General features: G+C 43.1%; 1 protein-coding gene across 5 annotated transcripts in view; it reads left to right on the plus strand.

Moving 5' to 3' along the window:
• Positions 1-14,957, plus strand: part of nfat5b (nuclear factor of activated T cells 5b) — a 40,911-nt gene that overhangs the window by 21,130 nt on the left and 4,824 nt on the right. For 3 of the 5 annotated variants that reach the window (XM_071910013.2, XM_071910015.2, XM_071910017.2), the window contains 10 exons: positions 1,768-2,404; positions 3,350-3,539; positions 6,459-6,649; positions 7,343-7,515; positions 9,476-9,610; positions 9,701-9,753; positions 10,310-10,442; positions 11,701-11,775; positions 12,547-12,650; positions 13,098-14,943. In XM_071910013.2, coding sequence (XP_071766114.2) covers positions 1,768-2,404; positions 3,350-3,539; positions 6,459-6,649; positions 7,343-7,515; positions 9,476-9,610; positions 9,701-9,753; positions 10,310-10,442; positions 11,701-11,775; positions 12,547-12,650; positions 13,098-14,943 — 3,537 coding nt within the window. Of the gene's footprint in view, positions 1-1,107; positions 1,173-1,767; positions 2,405-3,349; positions 3,540-6,458; positions 6,650-7,342; positions 7,516-9,475; positions 9,611-9,700; positions 9,754-10,309; positions 10,443-11,700; positions 11,776-12,546; positions 12,651-13,097; positions 14,944-14,957 lie in introns of those variants that run through there. The other 2 variants (XM_071910016.2, XM_071910014.2) reach the window with 2 other exon arrangements.

Raw genomic sequence — 14,957 nt, forward strand, 5'->3', positions numbered from 1 at the left:
TGGATCAGGTGCATAAATACAGTTCCCTCTGGGATTGATTCTGGATTCTGGCCCAGGCCGATGTGTAACGTGCACCAAGCATTTCTGAACTGGAGATAAGGGATGTTGACATTCTGACACTTCGCTCTGTGGAGCTAGTATGGAAAAAGTAGAATGATGTCAAACCAGGAGGCAGCCACCTTTGTGCACCTGATCCATCACTCCCGCATTGTGCTTGTCTGTATTCTGTTGTTTACTACAAATGTCTCCTTACGAGAAATTATCTTGATTTTGGTCATTTTCTCTGCAGAGGGATTTTTTGCAATTTCAAGGATTTCCACAAGAATAATCATAGTGTTGTACTTAAAACATCCTTGCCCATCAGACTAGTCTTTCCATTGCCTCACCTATTCTCAGTCATTTGTCCATCCCAAATTTATTGGACATGCAACCTATATATAATCGTTTCATATCCACCACAGCCTATAACATGGATATCATTTGGGCTTTCATGCAGCAAGCCTATGTAACTGGAACACAATAGAGCGGAAATATACAATGCAGTACATTGTCATTGTGTGTATATAAACTCTTTGGAGTTATAATAAACTGACAGAGTCACTATAAAATGAGTGTGTTGGACCTTAATACTAACTTGTTTAGTTTAACTTGTTTTTTTCTATAGCCAATCCTACTTTATTCCTGTACATAGTTAATAGCTATGCTTACACAATAAATTCTATCTAATTCCCAGCAGACAGTCTCCTTTAAGTGATTCAGTAACTTCATATAATCACTAATGTTAGTATCAGGACATTTGCTGTGCCTCTTTTTCTCTCTGACTGTCTGTTTTGCAAACTAATGAGTCACCAAACAATCCAGAATGTCAACAGCAATCTAACTCCTTTTACAATCTGCCACTTAATCACACTTCCACTCTGCATCCAGTTCATGATAACTGTTTGAATGCTTTTGAAATTGTGTCAGCATGCTGGAACAACAGGGAGAGAACTTGAGCAACAGTTCCATTTTCACAAATAAAATCCCCTGTTTTATTCTTTTTACAAAAATCTGAATAAATTTTAATGTTCAGCTCTTATTGCTCATTCGCTGTCTCGTTTTTATTCCAGGAAGTTCCCTCTGAAGCAGGGAGTGTCTGCATATAAAATGGTCTGCAGTTCTCTGCTTCATAGGTCAGAAGCTTGTTTATTTTGTCTCTGTGGCTACGTTCAGTCCCAACTAAATAATTTGAACCTGTATAGCAAAAAAGATCCAATTGGCATGCATCATCTTACACACATAAAAACTGTTTTGAACTTCCCTCTTCATTAGCTACTTGTGTAACCAATCAGTTGAAAATCAACAAAATGCTACTATTAATCATACATTTCCTCAATAATTGGATTTTTTTTTTCAGTTGCATGTTATTCATTTATTTGGAAGTATTTATTCAGAGTAACCTCAAAAAATTAATTATTAATGGAGACTGTTCATGTCTTGGCAAACATTTTGGCCCCTTTTTTTAGTCACACCTATACTATACTGTACATCATGTACATTTTCAAATCCTCATACATGCATCTCTCACACACTCACACATACACACACACACACACACACACACACACGATGCAGTAAAAAAGTGGAACTTTTAATTGGATTACCAAAGAAATATTTAACAAAAAATGAAAAGTAAACAATCATGGACAAATTCCGCTGCTTAAATGGGACTGCTAGCCGATGCTGGTTGAGACGCCTTTATTTACTGTCCAATTGTCTGCACTGTAGATGCCACCACCGTCTCCTCTTCTATGACCGTGGGAGGCCCCCGCAGTGCTTTTCCCACCTCTTCCAGCTCCAACATGCATTCCACTACTTCGGCCGATGACCAGAACTCGGCTCACAGCAGCGCCGTCGACCCGGAGGACACCAGGAGCAGCAGAGTGCTGCCAGAGGTTGTCGGGGCGGAGGGTGGGAATGGCAACAGCGGGAGTGCCGGGAACTGCAGGGCTGGCAGTGAGATAGGAGGAGGAAGAGGGGCAACATCCCAGGAGGTCCAGCAGCATCACCAGATGACGCCCTCTAAGCGCCGCACTGTACTGAACATCTCTCCACCACCTGAGGACCTGTTTGACGACAGCCGCATGTCCTGCCAGGACGAGGCTCCCCTGGACTCAGAGCAGAGCAACAGCATCTGGATGGATGACTCTGTCTCCAACTTCAGCATCATCAGTTCCAGCTCCTATAACGACAACACAGAGGTGCCGCGAAAGTCCCGCAAGCGCACCCCTCGCCAGAGGCCCGGTCCTAAGTCTGTGCCCAAGGAGGAAGCCAGCATGGATGTGTTTGATGCAGACAGTGCCAAAGGCCCACACTTTGTCCTCTCACAGCTCGGCCCTGACAACAAGGTCTGCCCAAAAGGAAGGTTTGTGCAACCTGTACTTCTGGTTAGTGTCTGCTGTTGACTTGTTAGCTCCTTTCTGGTCAGAACATCCATGTCCTGCCCTTCTACATCTCATTAAGTTGTCCTAGAAGGCTATGGTTATGTAGGCTGACCAAAGAAAACAATGAAAGTGACTTCACTTGCATATTTAGTGGGCGGATTTAATCATTGGAGTTGATTGGCATTTAATTTAGTCAACATTCTCTTGTTGGGAGTTGCAGAATTAAGCTAATACTGTCCAGAAATAGGCAGCTAATCTTTATTATAACTTACCTTCATCTTGATTAGCCTTTCTTGATTGTCTCATACAGCACTTATTACTATTGTCAGAATAAGTGTGAGGAAATGAAACATTATACCACAGATGGAAATCTTCAACAAACCACATTGGCTCAACTTTTCCCACTAGACTCTGACTGAAGAAGAGCGGGTAGATCAGAGGGAAGGGAGGGGCAGGATACTGAAGTACAAACAATGGTCAGCCACGGTGAATCACAGAGCCCCTTTCAAAGACCTAGGATAAGCAGAGCAGATTAAATAAACAGATAAGTCTGAATGCTTTAAGAGCTCGGGATGGACTATGCTTGGTTGATATAGGGCCTCTTAACTCTGCATTGCTCAGAGCACCATGGCAACTACAGAGCATTCTCTCTGTTGCTGCTATTAGAGCAAAAGGCCTCACAATCAGTTTCATCCACACATACACAAATATTTTGGGGTCTGTAAAGAATACCCCATTTCCATACAATTTGCAAATACTACAATGCCACATGCAAGGATATCTAAACTGAAAATATGAAGCTTCTAAACCATCTAAGCCATAAAATCACTGTTAGCTAATATAATTAAACTGAAATTAGAATTGGAGCTAAAATGATCTGCTGGTGTCTCCGTCAAACTAACATGGCAAACCGGTCCGTGTTGCAGTTCTCCAGATGGTCCTCAGACAACTAATCTGAAAGGAGGAAGTCTTTCGATGCAATACCCACAGAAGTGTGACGGGAAGGAGCTGAAGATCCTGGTCCAGCCTGAGACCCAGCACCGCGCCCGCTACCTGACCGAAGGCAGCAGAGGGTCAGTGAAGGACCGCACTCAGCAGGGCTTCCCCACCATAAAGGTAACCTTGAAACCGTTAAACAGCCTTTGTTAGTTACTGTTTTTGCGGCGGTCAATGTGCCTTTGTCTCTCCTTCAGCAAATGTCCGCATCAAGTGGCTTCAGGTTGCATAGTTGCAAAACAGCTCTTCATTGAGTAAACATTAAGTTAATGATTGAGTGATTGTCAGAGGTTTTGTAATGTGTGCATGTGTTAGAGCTGATCTGCTTCCAGGTGTTTTGTTTTTATGCCTCCGCGCCGGGGATAGCCGTGGCCGGAGGCATTATGTTTTCGGGTTGTCCGTCCGTCCGTCCCATTCTCGTGAACGCAATATCTCAGGAACACCTTGAGGGAATTTCTTCAAATTTGGCACAAACGTCCACTTGGACTCAAGGATGAACTGATTAGATTTTGGTGGTCAAAGGTCAGGTCACTGTGACCTCACGTCCGTCCCATTCTTGTGAACGCAATATGTCAGGAACGCCTGGAGGGAATTTCATTACATCTGGCACAAACGTCCACTTGGACTCAAGGATGAACTGATTAGAATTTGGTGGTCAAGGTCACTGTGACCTCATGTCCGTCCCATTCTCATGAACGCGATATCTCAGGAACGCCTTGAGGGAATTTCTTCAAATTTGGCACAAACGTTCTCTTGGACTCAAGGATGAACTGATTAGAATTTGGTAGTCAAAGGTCAAAGGTCAAGGTCACTGTGACCTCACAAAAGACGTTTTTGGCCATAACTCAAGAATTAATACGCTAATTATGACAAAATTTCACACAAATGTCTAATAGGATAAAATGATGAAGTGATGACATTTTATATCCAAAAGTTCAAAGGTCAACTTCACTGTGACATCATAATGTTTTACTTACTACTGTAGCTGAGAAAACGATCTTGGGTCATTCTACAAAAACGGTGGAAGTGCTGTCACTTACTTTTGCAGACACCAAAATCCTTTAAGTTGACCTAATAATCACATTAATTATATATGTTCAATAAATAAAGACTGTCCTTGCAATGATAAAACAAAGTTTATTGGCGGAGGCATACAACCGCGAGGCGGTTATTTCTAGTTGTATTTATGAAATTATGTAGTAGAGCCAGCAGTTGCTAAAAACCTGGTGAGGAAACATATAGCTAAGAAATAATAGAAATAATGACAGAAATAGCTGACAAATGATCAAATGACAAATTGGGTCACTCAGCTTTATTATTGTCTTTTAAATATCACTGCATCAATATTGTTTGTTTTCATTTACCATATATTTGTATGAAGATTTAAATTTTTTTGTCAGAGTTTCCAGCAAATCACAGTGTTCATATCTGTAGAGAGAGGATTAGATAATTTTGTGTTCTGTTGTGTGGAGTGTCTTGTCCTGTGTAATATAGTGTCTTGTCCTGTGTAATGAGGGTCTTGTACCATTAGGTGGCTACTGTGTCCTGTCCTGTTCTTTGTCCTGTGTGTCCTGTCTTGGCCTCTTCTGACCCTAATTGTGGGAGTGACTGGAATCGACTCCTTAGCCCCTTTTCACACGTGAAACCCATTAAAAAAAAAAATGCAGTTTAAATTTTTCCGGTAAAGGTAGCAGTTTCTGTTCTTCACACAAGACATGCCTTTCCACTTTTTTAATGTAATGCTACAATTCACACAATACTGGCAATACCGTTGAATTCTACTGTTGTCACTTCCCGGAAATTACGTTTAACTGCCGGAGTCTCTGCAGTTTGAAAACACAGCGGGTTAATCTCTCCGTCCGCCCGGATGGATGATGTGCTGATACTAAGGGCAAATCAGTGACACTTTAGAAAACTCCTGCCAGCATAGATGCTTTGTATCACCTGACGAAGATGCCTTGCGGGATTGAAACATTTTTATTCTGATGGTTTAATTTAAGCCCTGCACCAACAAGGATGTGTGTACAAATCTATTCTTGTGCCATCCTGTGCCACAATTGTGTCCTGTCCTGTGTCGCCTGTTCTTTTCCTATGCTTCGTTCTCATGTCCTATAATTACACACGGCAAGACACAAAATGATTTGACCCCTACTGGAGAGTTATCCATAGACAAATAATCAAATAACTACTTAAGACGCTCCGTCTTAACATAATGTAAAAACTTAAGATTCAAACCCAGATCTCCTGTGTGGTGTGACACTGAGTTTACCACTACACTATGTTGATGTACCGTAGTCAGATTTCCATGTAGGTGATTATGTAATTGTATAAATCCCAGCCCACGGTCTGCTAAACAGTATGATAAATGATGATCAAAAGGCATTGGAATTCAAGCTGTCAAATGCTGCTTTGTTCTGTCGGACTGCATGCAATTTTGTAAAAGTAGCTGCAGGCCATCGAGGCAACAGACTGGGTTACATTTACAACATTGAAAACATTTTACAAAGCTGCAGTTTTTTTCCAAACGTGTAAATGATGGTGCCAAAAGTTTGTGCTAAATGCATAAAAGATGGCATGATAAGACAAAAGCTACCTTGTGGTACCACACACAAGACAGAAATTGATAGACAGGACACACCACACAGGACAGGATAGGTAGCCACACACACACACACACACACACACACACACACACACACACACAGTAGCCACCTAATGGTACAAAATCCTCATTACACAGGACAACACTAAGTTACACAGGACAGGACAGGATACAAAATGATCTAACCCCTGCTTTATCTGTAACTGGCTGCTTATGGCACATTTATTTCTGCTAGACTAAATTACTGATTCTTAAAAGTCTTTGTACAGTCTATGTGCTCTGTGCCAAATATTATTTTGGCTCTGATGAACATTATTACCCACACAAAAGAAGTGATTTTCACCAAATCCTCACCTACGTATCAAATTCAGACCTTCTTGATTGGCTGACATATTTTCTACTGTATCATATTTCTTGTGTTTTCTTCCCATACACAGCTGGAGGGGGTGAATGAGCAAGTGGTTTTGCAGGTGTTTGTGGGTAATGACGCTGGCCGGGTGAAGCCTCATGGATTTTACCAAGCTTGCAGGGTGACGGGGCGCAACACCACCGCCTGCAAGGAGGTGGACATCGAGGGCACGACTGTCATCGAGGTGTCCCTGGATCCCAGCACCAACATGACGCTACCGTACGTACTTTGCTTGAGTGTGCATGCTGACAGTGAACTGTTCATATATTTGTGTTGCTAAGCAAATAGAGCAGTACAATTTTGTTTTTATGTTGCTGTTAAATCACAGACAGAACCCCTTTTGGAGTGAGCCTGCATGGGTTGCCTTTACATTCCCAATTTTGCTTTAATCTTTTTTTTTTTATCCAACAAAACAACATACACAACATAAAATATTCAAAATATATAACATAAAACATACAACATACCATAAACCATGAAAGCACAACAAAAACACGATAAAAAAGGGGAACATAATAATAAATCCTAAAGATAAAAATCATCATGATTCTGATAAACTTGGACTTAAACTCTTCCATTTTCTATCATATTCTTCAACTGTTCCCTGTCAATTCGCTATAATACCTTCTAATATAAAGTATTATGTTAAAAAAGAAAGAAAACCAGGCAGTGTCAAGCGTTCTTTTCCTTTCAATTAAAAAATATGTTTTTTACCCAATAATATAACAGTGTTTAACATTTTGATTTCAACCAATTTCTCACTAAAAGAGATGTATAATGGACATGCATGGGTGTTGTGAGGTATTGAGCTTGTGGTGAAGAGCTACTAGTTTGTTGGGTTAGCAGCAAGCTCTCCAGTCTGACCACCGTCTCTCTCTCTCTGTCTCTGTCTCTGTCTGTCTCTCTGTGCAGGGTGGACTGTGTTGGGATCCTGAAGCTCCGTAACGCAGACGTAGAGGCTCGCATCGGTGTGGCCGGCTCCAAGAAGAAGAGCACACGCGCCCGGCTGGTGTTTCGGGTCAACATCCCCCGTCCGGACGGATCACTGCTCACACTACAGACTCCGTCATCTCCAATCCTGTGCAGTAAGTCAATCAAAGTTATCCATATGTGAATTGTATTTGCTCTCCAGGGGGCTGTGAAAACGCTGTAAGCATGTTGGATGAGCAGTAGAAAAATTAAAAACTGTGTGTCAGATCATGGGTACTTGTAAAAAGAAACTGTTTGTGGAGGTTGTATAAATTCTGACCTATTCTTCACCATATTATAGCCTAACAGTTTCAAAGAGGCATAAGAGATAGTTGACCCGCAACCTACTTAGTTAATAATTGCCAGCATAAACTATTTTCTTTCCTTTGAAGCTACAGGTCGTCCTTCTAAAGTTTAATTAGCTTCAGGTCAAGAGATCATTGTCTTTTTTATGTTAGTATTTGGAGACAAAGTGTTCCTTCATAATAGGTATAAGGGTGTGGTAGGTTTCATAAACAGGAAAGACCGCTTAGGGCCATAAGAAAGTTTCTGTGTAAGTGGATTTGGGGAGTTGTTTTAAGAGAGAGAGAGAGAGAAGGAAAGGAAGAAAGAATAGAGGTGTGTGGAGTTCTATTGTTTACAGAGAGCCAGCATGCAATCCAGGGAAATATCTTTCCACAAAATATAACTTAGTAATCTCCCTTGGCATCTGTGTGGTGTGTGTGTGTGTGTGTGTGTGTGCGTGCGTACGTGCATGCGTGCTTGTGTGTGTGTGTGTGGGTGTGGGTGTGTGTGTGTGTGTGTAAGAGTAATTGCGGTGCAGAGCAGTGAGGGAGACTTGTGAAATCTGTGAGAGGGAAAGGGGAGTGGCAGGAGCCTTGACTTGTTTATAGCAACGTTTGGCATTTCTAAAGCCTGTCAGAAATGGGCAATATTTGGGTAGTACGAAAACATTGTGCCTTCGTGAATTTTACTTGACCAATTCGCCGAAAAGATACACTCTAATCCAGTTCCACTGTATGCATGTGAGCCTGGTTAAGGGAAGTTCTCCAACTGGCATAGAGTTTAAGGTTTGTTTAATGGATAACATATCACTGAGTTTGGAAATATATGATTCCAACAACAACGTCCAGAAAAAAAGGTGGAATTGTCTTTGTAGATTTCAAATCCCCAAACTGCCTGTGTAGCATGTGACTAGACGGTCCTCTTAGATGGTGCTCTGAAGCGTTATCGCCCCAGAAATATCCAATAGATGAAAATATTTGTCAGCAACATTCCTGGTGGTTACAGTAAATCCAAAAAGAATGTAAAATATGTAAGGTTTAGGCGAAAATAGGTGTGGTAACAAGGGAGCTCCAGTAACTTGTGTGTTCATCCGATAAAGAGGTGACTAATCTTAAAGGAAGATGTCTCATTCCATTTCTAATGAATCCGAGAATACTGAAGGTTCATGAAGGTGTCAAAACCGCAGTTAACTTCATAGACTAATTTGTAGTCTGTGCTCATGACACAGCTAGCATGGTTACTTCAACTAAATGAAGGATTTTGCATTTATGGACATTTTTGATGAAGGACACATGATTGACCCCACAGCCAATGGGGCTTATTCATAAAGCTTACTGGCAGGTTTAGTGTGACATTAGGGGCAGACACCGTCACAATACGCTGTTAGCTCATTCATAAATGTGAAATACTGGGTTGTTATTAGCGTTTTCTCCTATCATTTGCATATTGTGAAAGTGATTTATAAAAGCACACAGCGCTGCAAAAAATACCACCCGCTCTAGTCAGACGGTGTATTGTAGAAATGAATGTTACCTAATGAAAATGTATGTACAGTAAATTATTAAAAATGAAACAGGTAAAATTGACGGGCGCCACTATTCTATTAATGCAGAGTTTTATGAATGATCCCCAAATGTGTCCATCAACAGCGATGTGTGCTTCTGAAGTGTCCTTGAGCAACACCCTGAACCCCTACCTGTTCACTCATTGTAATTCACTGGTTATACAGGCGTTATCTAAATGCCTACATATAAAATGCATTAACTGTGGCTGCCTCTGTCCTGTCTGCAGCCCAGCCTGCAGGAGTGCCTGAGATCCTGAAGAAGTCGCTCCACAGCTGCTCAGTGAGGGGCGGAGAGGAGGTCTTCATCATTGGCAAGAACTTTCTCAAAGACACCAAAGTCATATTTCAGGAGAATATTTCTGGTAAGAAATCAGCCTTTGTGGCAATTTATTTTCCATTTTTTAATTTGCTGTTGTCTCCGACTGACATTATACACCTTCTCTCTGCTCCAGACGAGAAATCATGGAAGGCAGAGGCTGAAATTGACATGGAGCTGTTTCACCAGGTAATTCTTCATGTCATTCTTGTCCCAAATGATAAATACCAATGGCTAATGAGGTGATTAGATAGAAGCAGCCAGTTCAGATTTGCATGGGGGTTTAGATGTAATCATCTTAAATGGCTGCTGGTTCAAAGGTTTGAGTGGCCTCATTGTGTTCTGACCTAATTACTCAAAGGCTATACTGAGTGTGTCTCAACAGACCAGTTTAAACCTTTGCCCAGAACTAGGTGAACCAGGACCCAGTGATTAATACGTCTGGGGGCTGAATCACTGGATGTCTGTGATGGCAGTGGTTACTATGACTGACTTACTATTCAGCAAAATTGACTGACTTAAGCATAAATTGTCCTTTGTGTGAAGTCTGTGTCTGTTTATGTTAACTGTTTTATGTCTGTTCACTAAACCCTTATTAACTCACCATGTTGGCTTTGTGTACGTCAGAAAGGCAAGTTGATGCCTGTTGCCCCCTTGACTTGCCACAGCTTACATAAGTGCGAATAGGTCTACTGTTCATTCTTGTTCGCTGACTGTGTGTTTTTTTTATACGATCACTCCCAAGAATCACTTGATAGTGAAGGTTCCTCCGTACCAGAGCCAAGTCATCACCTCTGCAGTGTGTGTGGGAATCTATGTGGTGACGAATGCCGGACGATCCCATGATGTGCAGCCTTTTACCTACACTCCAGACTTGGGTTTGTTCTAGTATATTTCAGTTAAAAGATCTAATAAGCCACTTTGCATGTCACTTATTGATTACTTACCATAGATGGGGCTGCAGGATGGCCTAATGGTTAGTGAGGTTGTCAACCAACCAGAGGGCCCGGGCTTCATTCCCCCATGCAGCCACACCTGCAGAAGTATCCGTTAGTAAGACACTTTCGGGACCCCCTTGAAAACGAGATGGGACAAGGGTTTTTTTTCCCTAATAAACAAATTTGAACGCTTAACCCCTACTCGCTGCAGAGTCGTGTCACTAGCTGGCTGACTCCCAGCATCCCAACCACAGGGTGAAAAGAGAAGTTAAAGCATATCAAAAAATTGGTTGTCTATTTAAATGTTGTCAACAACTTGAAATTTAATTTGGTAGTGTCTGTTTATTTGACACATATGATTGACTGTAGTTAACCACCTCAAACAAATCTTCTATAATTTGGTCGTCTCTGTCAGACAGAAACCCATAGTGTGCACCGCAAAAACAAGAGCTGTTTCTTCAGTGGGTTTCACTGGGTGGATGCCTAATAGGCCTGCACTGTAAAACAAAGTGATGAGAGTGCAGTCAGTTGCATGTGGTTTTTACTTTTACTCTTTAAAGAAACGAGGCCATGTAAATGCTCTATATACCTTTTTCATATTTTACCATCCAAAAATATATTCACAATTAAGGAAATGATCCAAATCTATCTGTAATCCCTGAAAAGTCATTTTATTGTTGCAGCGCGTTACTCAACAACACCGCCTACAGTTCAGTAGCAACAGAGCAGTTCATGGGGATTAAAACCATTCAACAATACTATAAACAGCCCATTTCTCAGCACAGGAAACCTTGCTCATTCAGATTCAGATTCAACCCCCTCTTTGTCACCACTTTTTTCATGACAAGGTCCTTTGGGCACCTTGGTTGAAAGACATGACCAACAAAGGAATTAAAAATAAAACAATGAACAAATCATGGAAGTGCCGAATGATCTAGCTAAAAAAAAATCACACATGCATGTTACCAGAGCAAGATACCAGACTTGGTCATGTCCTTTACATCGTACTTGGCTTCTTCCCTACTATTACTACTTCCATGTAGATTTACATTTAATTTTCATGTCTTTATTGAACTGAGAGAAAACCATATACATTTTTGTTACATTGTGTATCCCACATGAAAGCATTTGTATTTATATGTAAATTGAAACAAATTAAAGCATATAACTAAAAATTTGTTGATGCATGCTTTTGCAGCAAAAACTGACGTGTCTGTGAAGAAAGAGACCCCCTCTCCAGGGAAGGCCTGTGCTTATGATGAACGAATTAAAGGTACTTTTTTCTTTCTTACTAAACTATTGTAGATTGCACTCTCAATTGTAACTTTTATTGTAGCTGTGTGTATTTCAGTTCTTGATTTAATACACACCTCCTCCCCATGTGCCAAACAGGACTAAATTCAGCTTCAAGTGGTCTTCACTGATGCCAGACTTTCTAGATTCTATCCTAATGCTGATCCCTCTTGTCCGCTGTGCTAGGGCCAACCTGCCTATCACATACTGGTCAAATATTTTTAAAGCATTTTTTTTTTATATGTATTGAATCACCGTTGACCCAAATCCTAGCTGTGCTCTCTTTGGTTTCACATTTTAGACTTGCTCCCTACTAAACAAAGCCCACAAAGTTGTAACTTTTACTACTTTCCTGACAAGGCGTCTTACAACTAAGCTCCCCTTAAGGTAGAGGTGTAAAATAGAGGAGGACAAGCTTAAGCAAGCCCCTCAGTAGATAAAATGATCTGCAGAGTCCCTCCATTTTTTTCCATTTCTTCTTCTCTCTCTCTCTCTCTCTCCTTCCAGTCCCTCTTGGGATGCTGGATGAGTCGGGTTTGGGATGAGTGGGACATAGTGGTCATTTGAAAGCTCTTCTTTGCCTTTGGGCTACACTATTGCACTATTAAGTTCACAGCGGACTGTCTCTTGCTTGAGACTAATGTCACATCTTCTCTTTTACCCACGGTGTATTGCATGACTTGCTTGAATAACTGAAAATAAAACAATTGTTTAATCAAGACTAATATGTTCCTTGTTCTTGCTCCTACAGTTCTAGATGGTGCCTTGATGCCTGCGATGTTGCCTCTAGTAAAGAGAGAAGAAGTCACTCCGATGGAGGTCTCCAGCAACCTCCAGCCTGCTGGAGTATTCAAGGTGATGTATTGCTCTCTAACCTCATTAATGGCCTCTCTGTTTTACATAGTGAAAATGTATTAGGTGACATACAAGTCATTTAATACAGCAAACTATATCAATATTCAATTTAATTAAATTCAGTTCATACTTTATTGTCCTGTAATGGAAATGTGATTTGCAGACAGGATTAACAATAAAAACAAAAAATAACAACACAATAAAAACACAAAGCACAATAAAACATAAAAAAATTGCTACAGCAAATACCATAGGGACACAAATCAATTGAACAACAATTTGGCAATAAAACCTCAATAAAACATCACTAATCAGTGCAGAAGGTTTCTACAAAGGCACAGGAGGCCACATTATTTAATGTGAAAATTAAGCAAGCTAATTGCAGTGTGGATAAATGATTCTGTGGTTCTTCTACTCTTACTCTTCTTTTACTCCTGGTTCTTTTAGCAGACGGCTGATGTCATGTGTCCAGCCCAACAGACCTTGGACATGACTTCCAGCCATCTTACTAACAGCAGACCGTTCTCCAGCAACCTGCCTCAGCCTGCAGGCGACCCTGACAAAGTCCAGGCTCCAGTCTTCACCAGCGCAGAGCCCCTCAGCACTATCCAGAAGCAGGACATCGCTGCCACCAGTTCCTTCCCTGTGCCCGCAGACCCTCTGCTGCAGCAAGGCTCTCGGCAGTTCCTCCTGGAGCCCAGAGAGGCACTAGGGCAGGAGAGGCCAGGCAGCGGTTCTGGGGCTGTGGGGAGGTTGTGTGGCGAACCTGCCTCCCAACAGCACCAGCTGCCCCTGTTCCCCCCGGATGAAGTGGCCCAGTTGGAGGAGGCAGTGAGACAACTTCAGGCCAAGGGGTTCTGTAACTTACCACTACAGCCTGACAACTCAATGGCCAAACAGCAGCAACACATCCAGCACCAACAACAGATCCAAAAACAACAAATTCAACAGCAACAACAGCAGCAGCAACAAATTCAGCAACAACAAATTCAGCAGCAGCAACAACAGCAGGCTTTGGAGAACCTACAACAGCAGCTGTTTCAGTCGCAGATCCCGATGCAGTGCGGCATATTCCAGGGAGCTTCCCAGGGAGAGAACGCAGAACAGCAGGGTTCATCGCAAGGCGTGGTGCCGAACCAGGGATCGCTCTTCCAGCAGGCGCAGCAGCAGCAGCAACAACAGCAGCAGCAGCAAAAGCAGCAGCAACAGCAAGCAGCTCTCTTTCAACAGGCCAATGAACTCCTCTCTATTCAGACCAACTTCCTCCAGCAGACACCCTCGCACCCTTCCCCGCCCCTTTTCCACAATCCCAGTTCTTTGGCCGAGGCACAAGATCCACAGGGGGCTTTGTTTCACACTCAGAAAGCCTCTCACACTCAAGAGCAAGTCCAGGCTGCGCTCTTCCAGAACAGCCTGACAGTCCTGAGCGGAACGAGTCTCTCTCCAGAGCAGCAGCCCTCGACCCCCAGCCTTTTCCTCTCCCAGACCTCCCTGCCGTCTCAGCTGACAACCAGCAGTACTCAGCAGCAGCAGCAGCAGCAGCTGGCCTTCCTCAGCGCTCTGCAGACCTCTGCTCCTGAGCCGCAGTCAGTGTTCCAGGCTCAGACCCAGCTCTCCCCGATTCAGCAGCGAACCCCTATGGAACAGCAGCAGCCCTCCCAGCCTCAGCCCCACACACAGCCACCCCAACAAGCCTCCCTGTTTCAGAACATCTCCCCACATCCATCTGCAAACACCCTCTCTCCCAGCCAGCAGCAGCAGCAGCAGGCTGGCCTGCTGTTCCGCAGCAGTCCGCTGTCCAACCAGGACCAGCCCTCCAGCCTGCTTTTCAGCAGCCAGGGCCAGATGCCTCCGTTGAGCAGCAGCAGTTTAGCTTCTCAAGAGCCCCAGAACCCCTCTCTGCTCTTTTCCCAAGCCAGCATGGTGACCGTCGGCCAGCAGGATCGCTCTGAGCCCATGGCCTTAGGGAACCCCACAGAGCCGCGTCAGCAGGTCTTGTTTCAGGAGCAGCAGCCCATGCAGCTGGGCCGCAGCTCAAACAGCGGCCAAGAGCAGCCTGTGGGCCTCTTCATGCCTCAGTCTAACATGGCCTCCTTACAGGGGGGGATGGCTGCCCAGGAGCTTCCCCAGACAGCCATCTTTGCCACGCAGAATGGCGTGGCGGGCCTCCAGACCACCACCTCTTCTCCTGTGCAGCAGCCAGGGACTCTGTTTCAGACCGCTGTCAGCGGGACCATCAGTCAGCCCAGCCAGCCTCAACAACCTGGCCTCTTCCTGTTTGGGATTCAGAATGGTAAGGAACTGAAG

This window comes from Centroberyx gerrardi, chromosome 1 (genome assembly GCF_048128805.1).
Source record: "Centroberyx gerrardi isolate f3 chromosome 1, fCenGer3.hap1.cur.20231027, whole genome shotgun sequence".
Classification (NCBI taxonomy): domain Eukaryota; kingdom Metazoa; phylum Chordata; class Actinopteri; order Beryciformes; family Berycidae; genus Centroberyx; species Centroberyx gerrardi.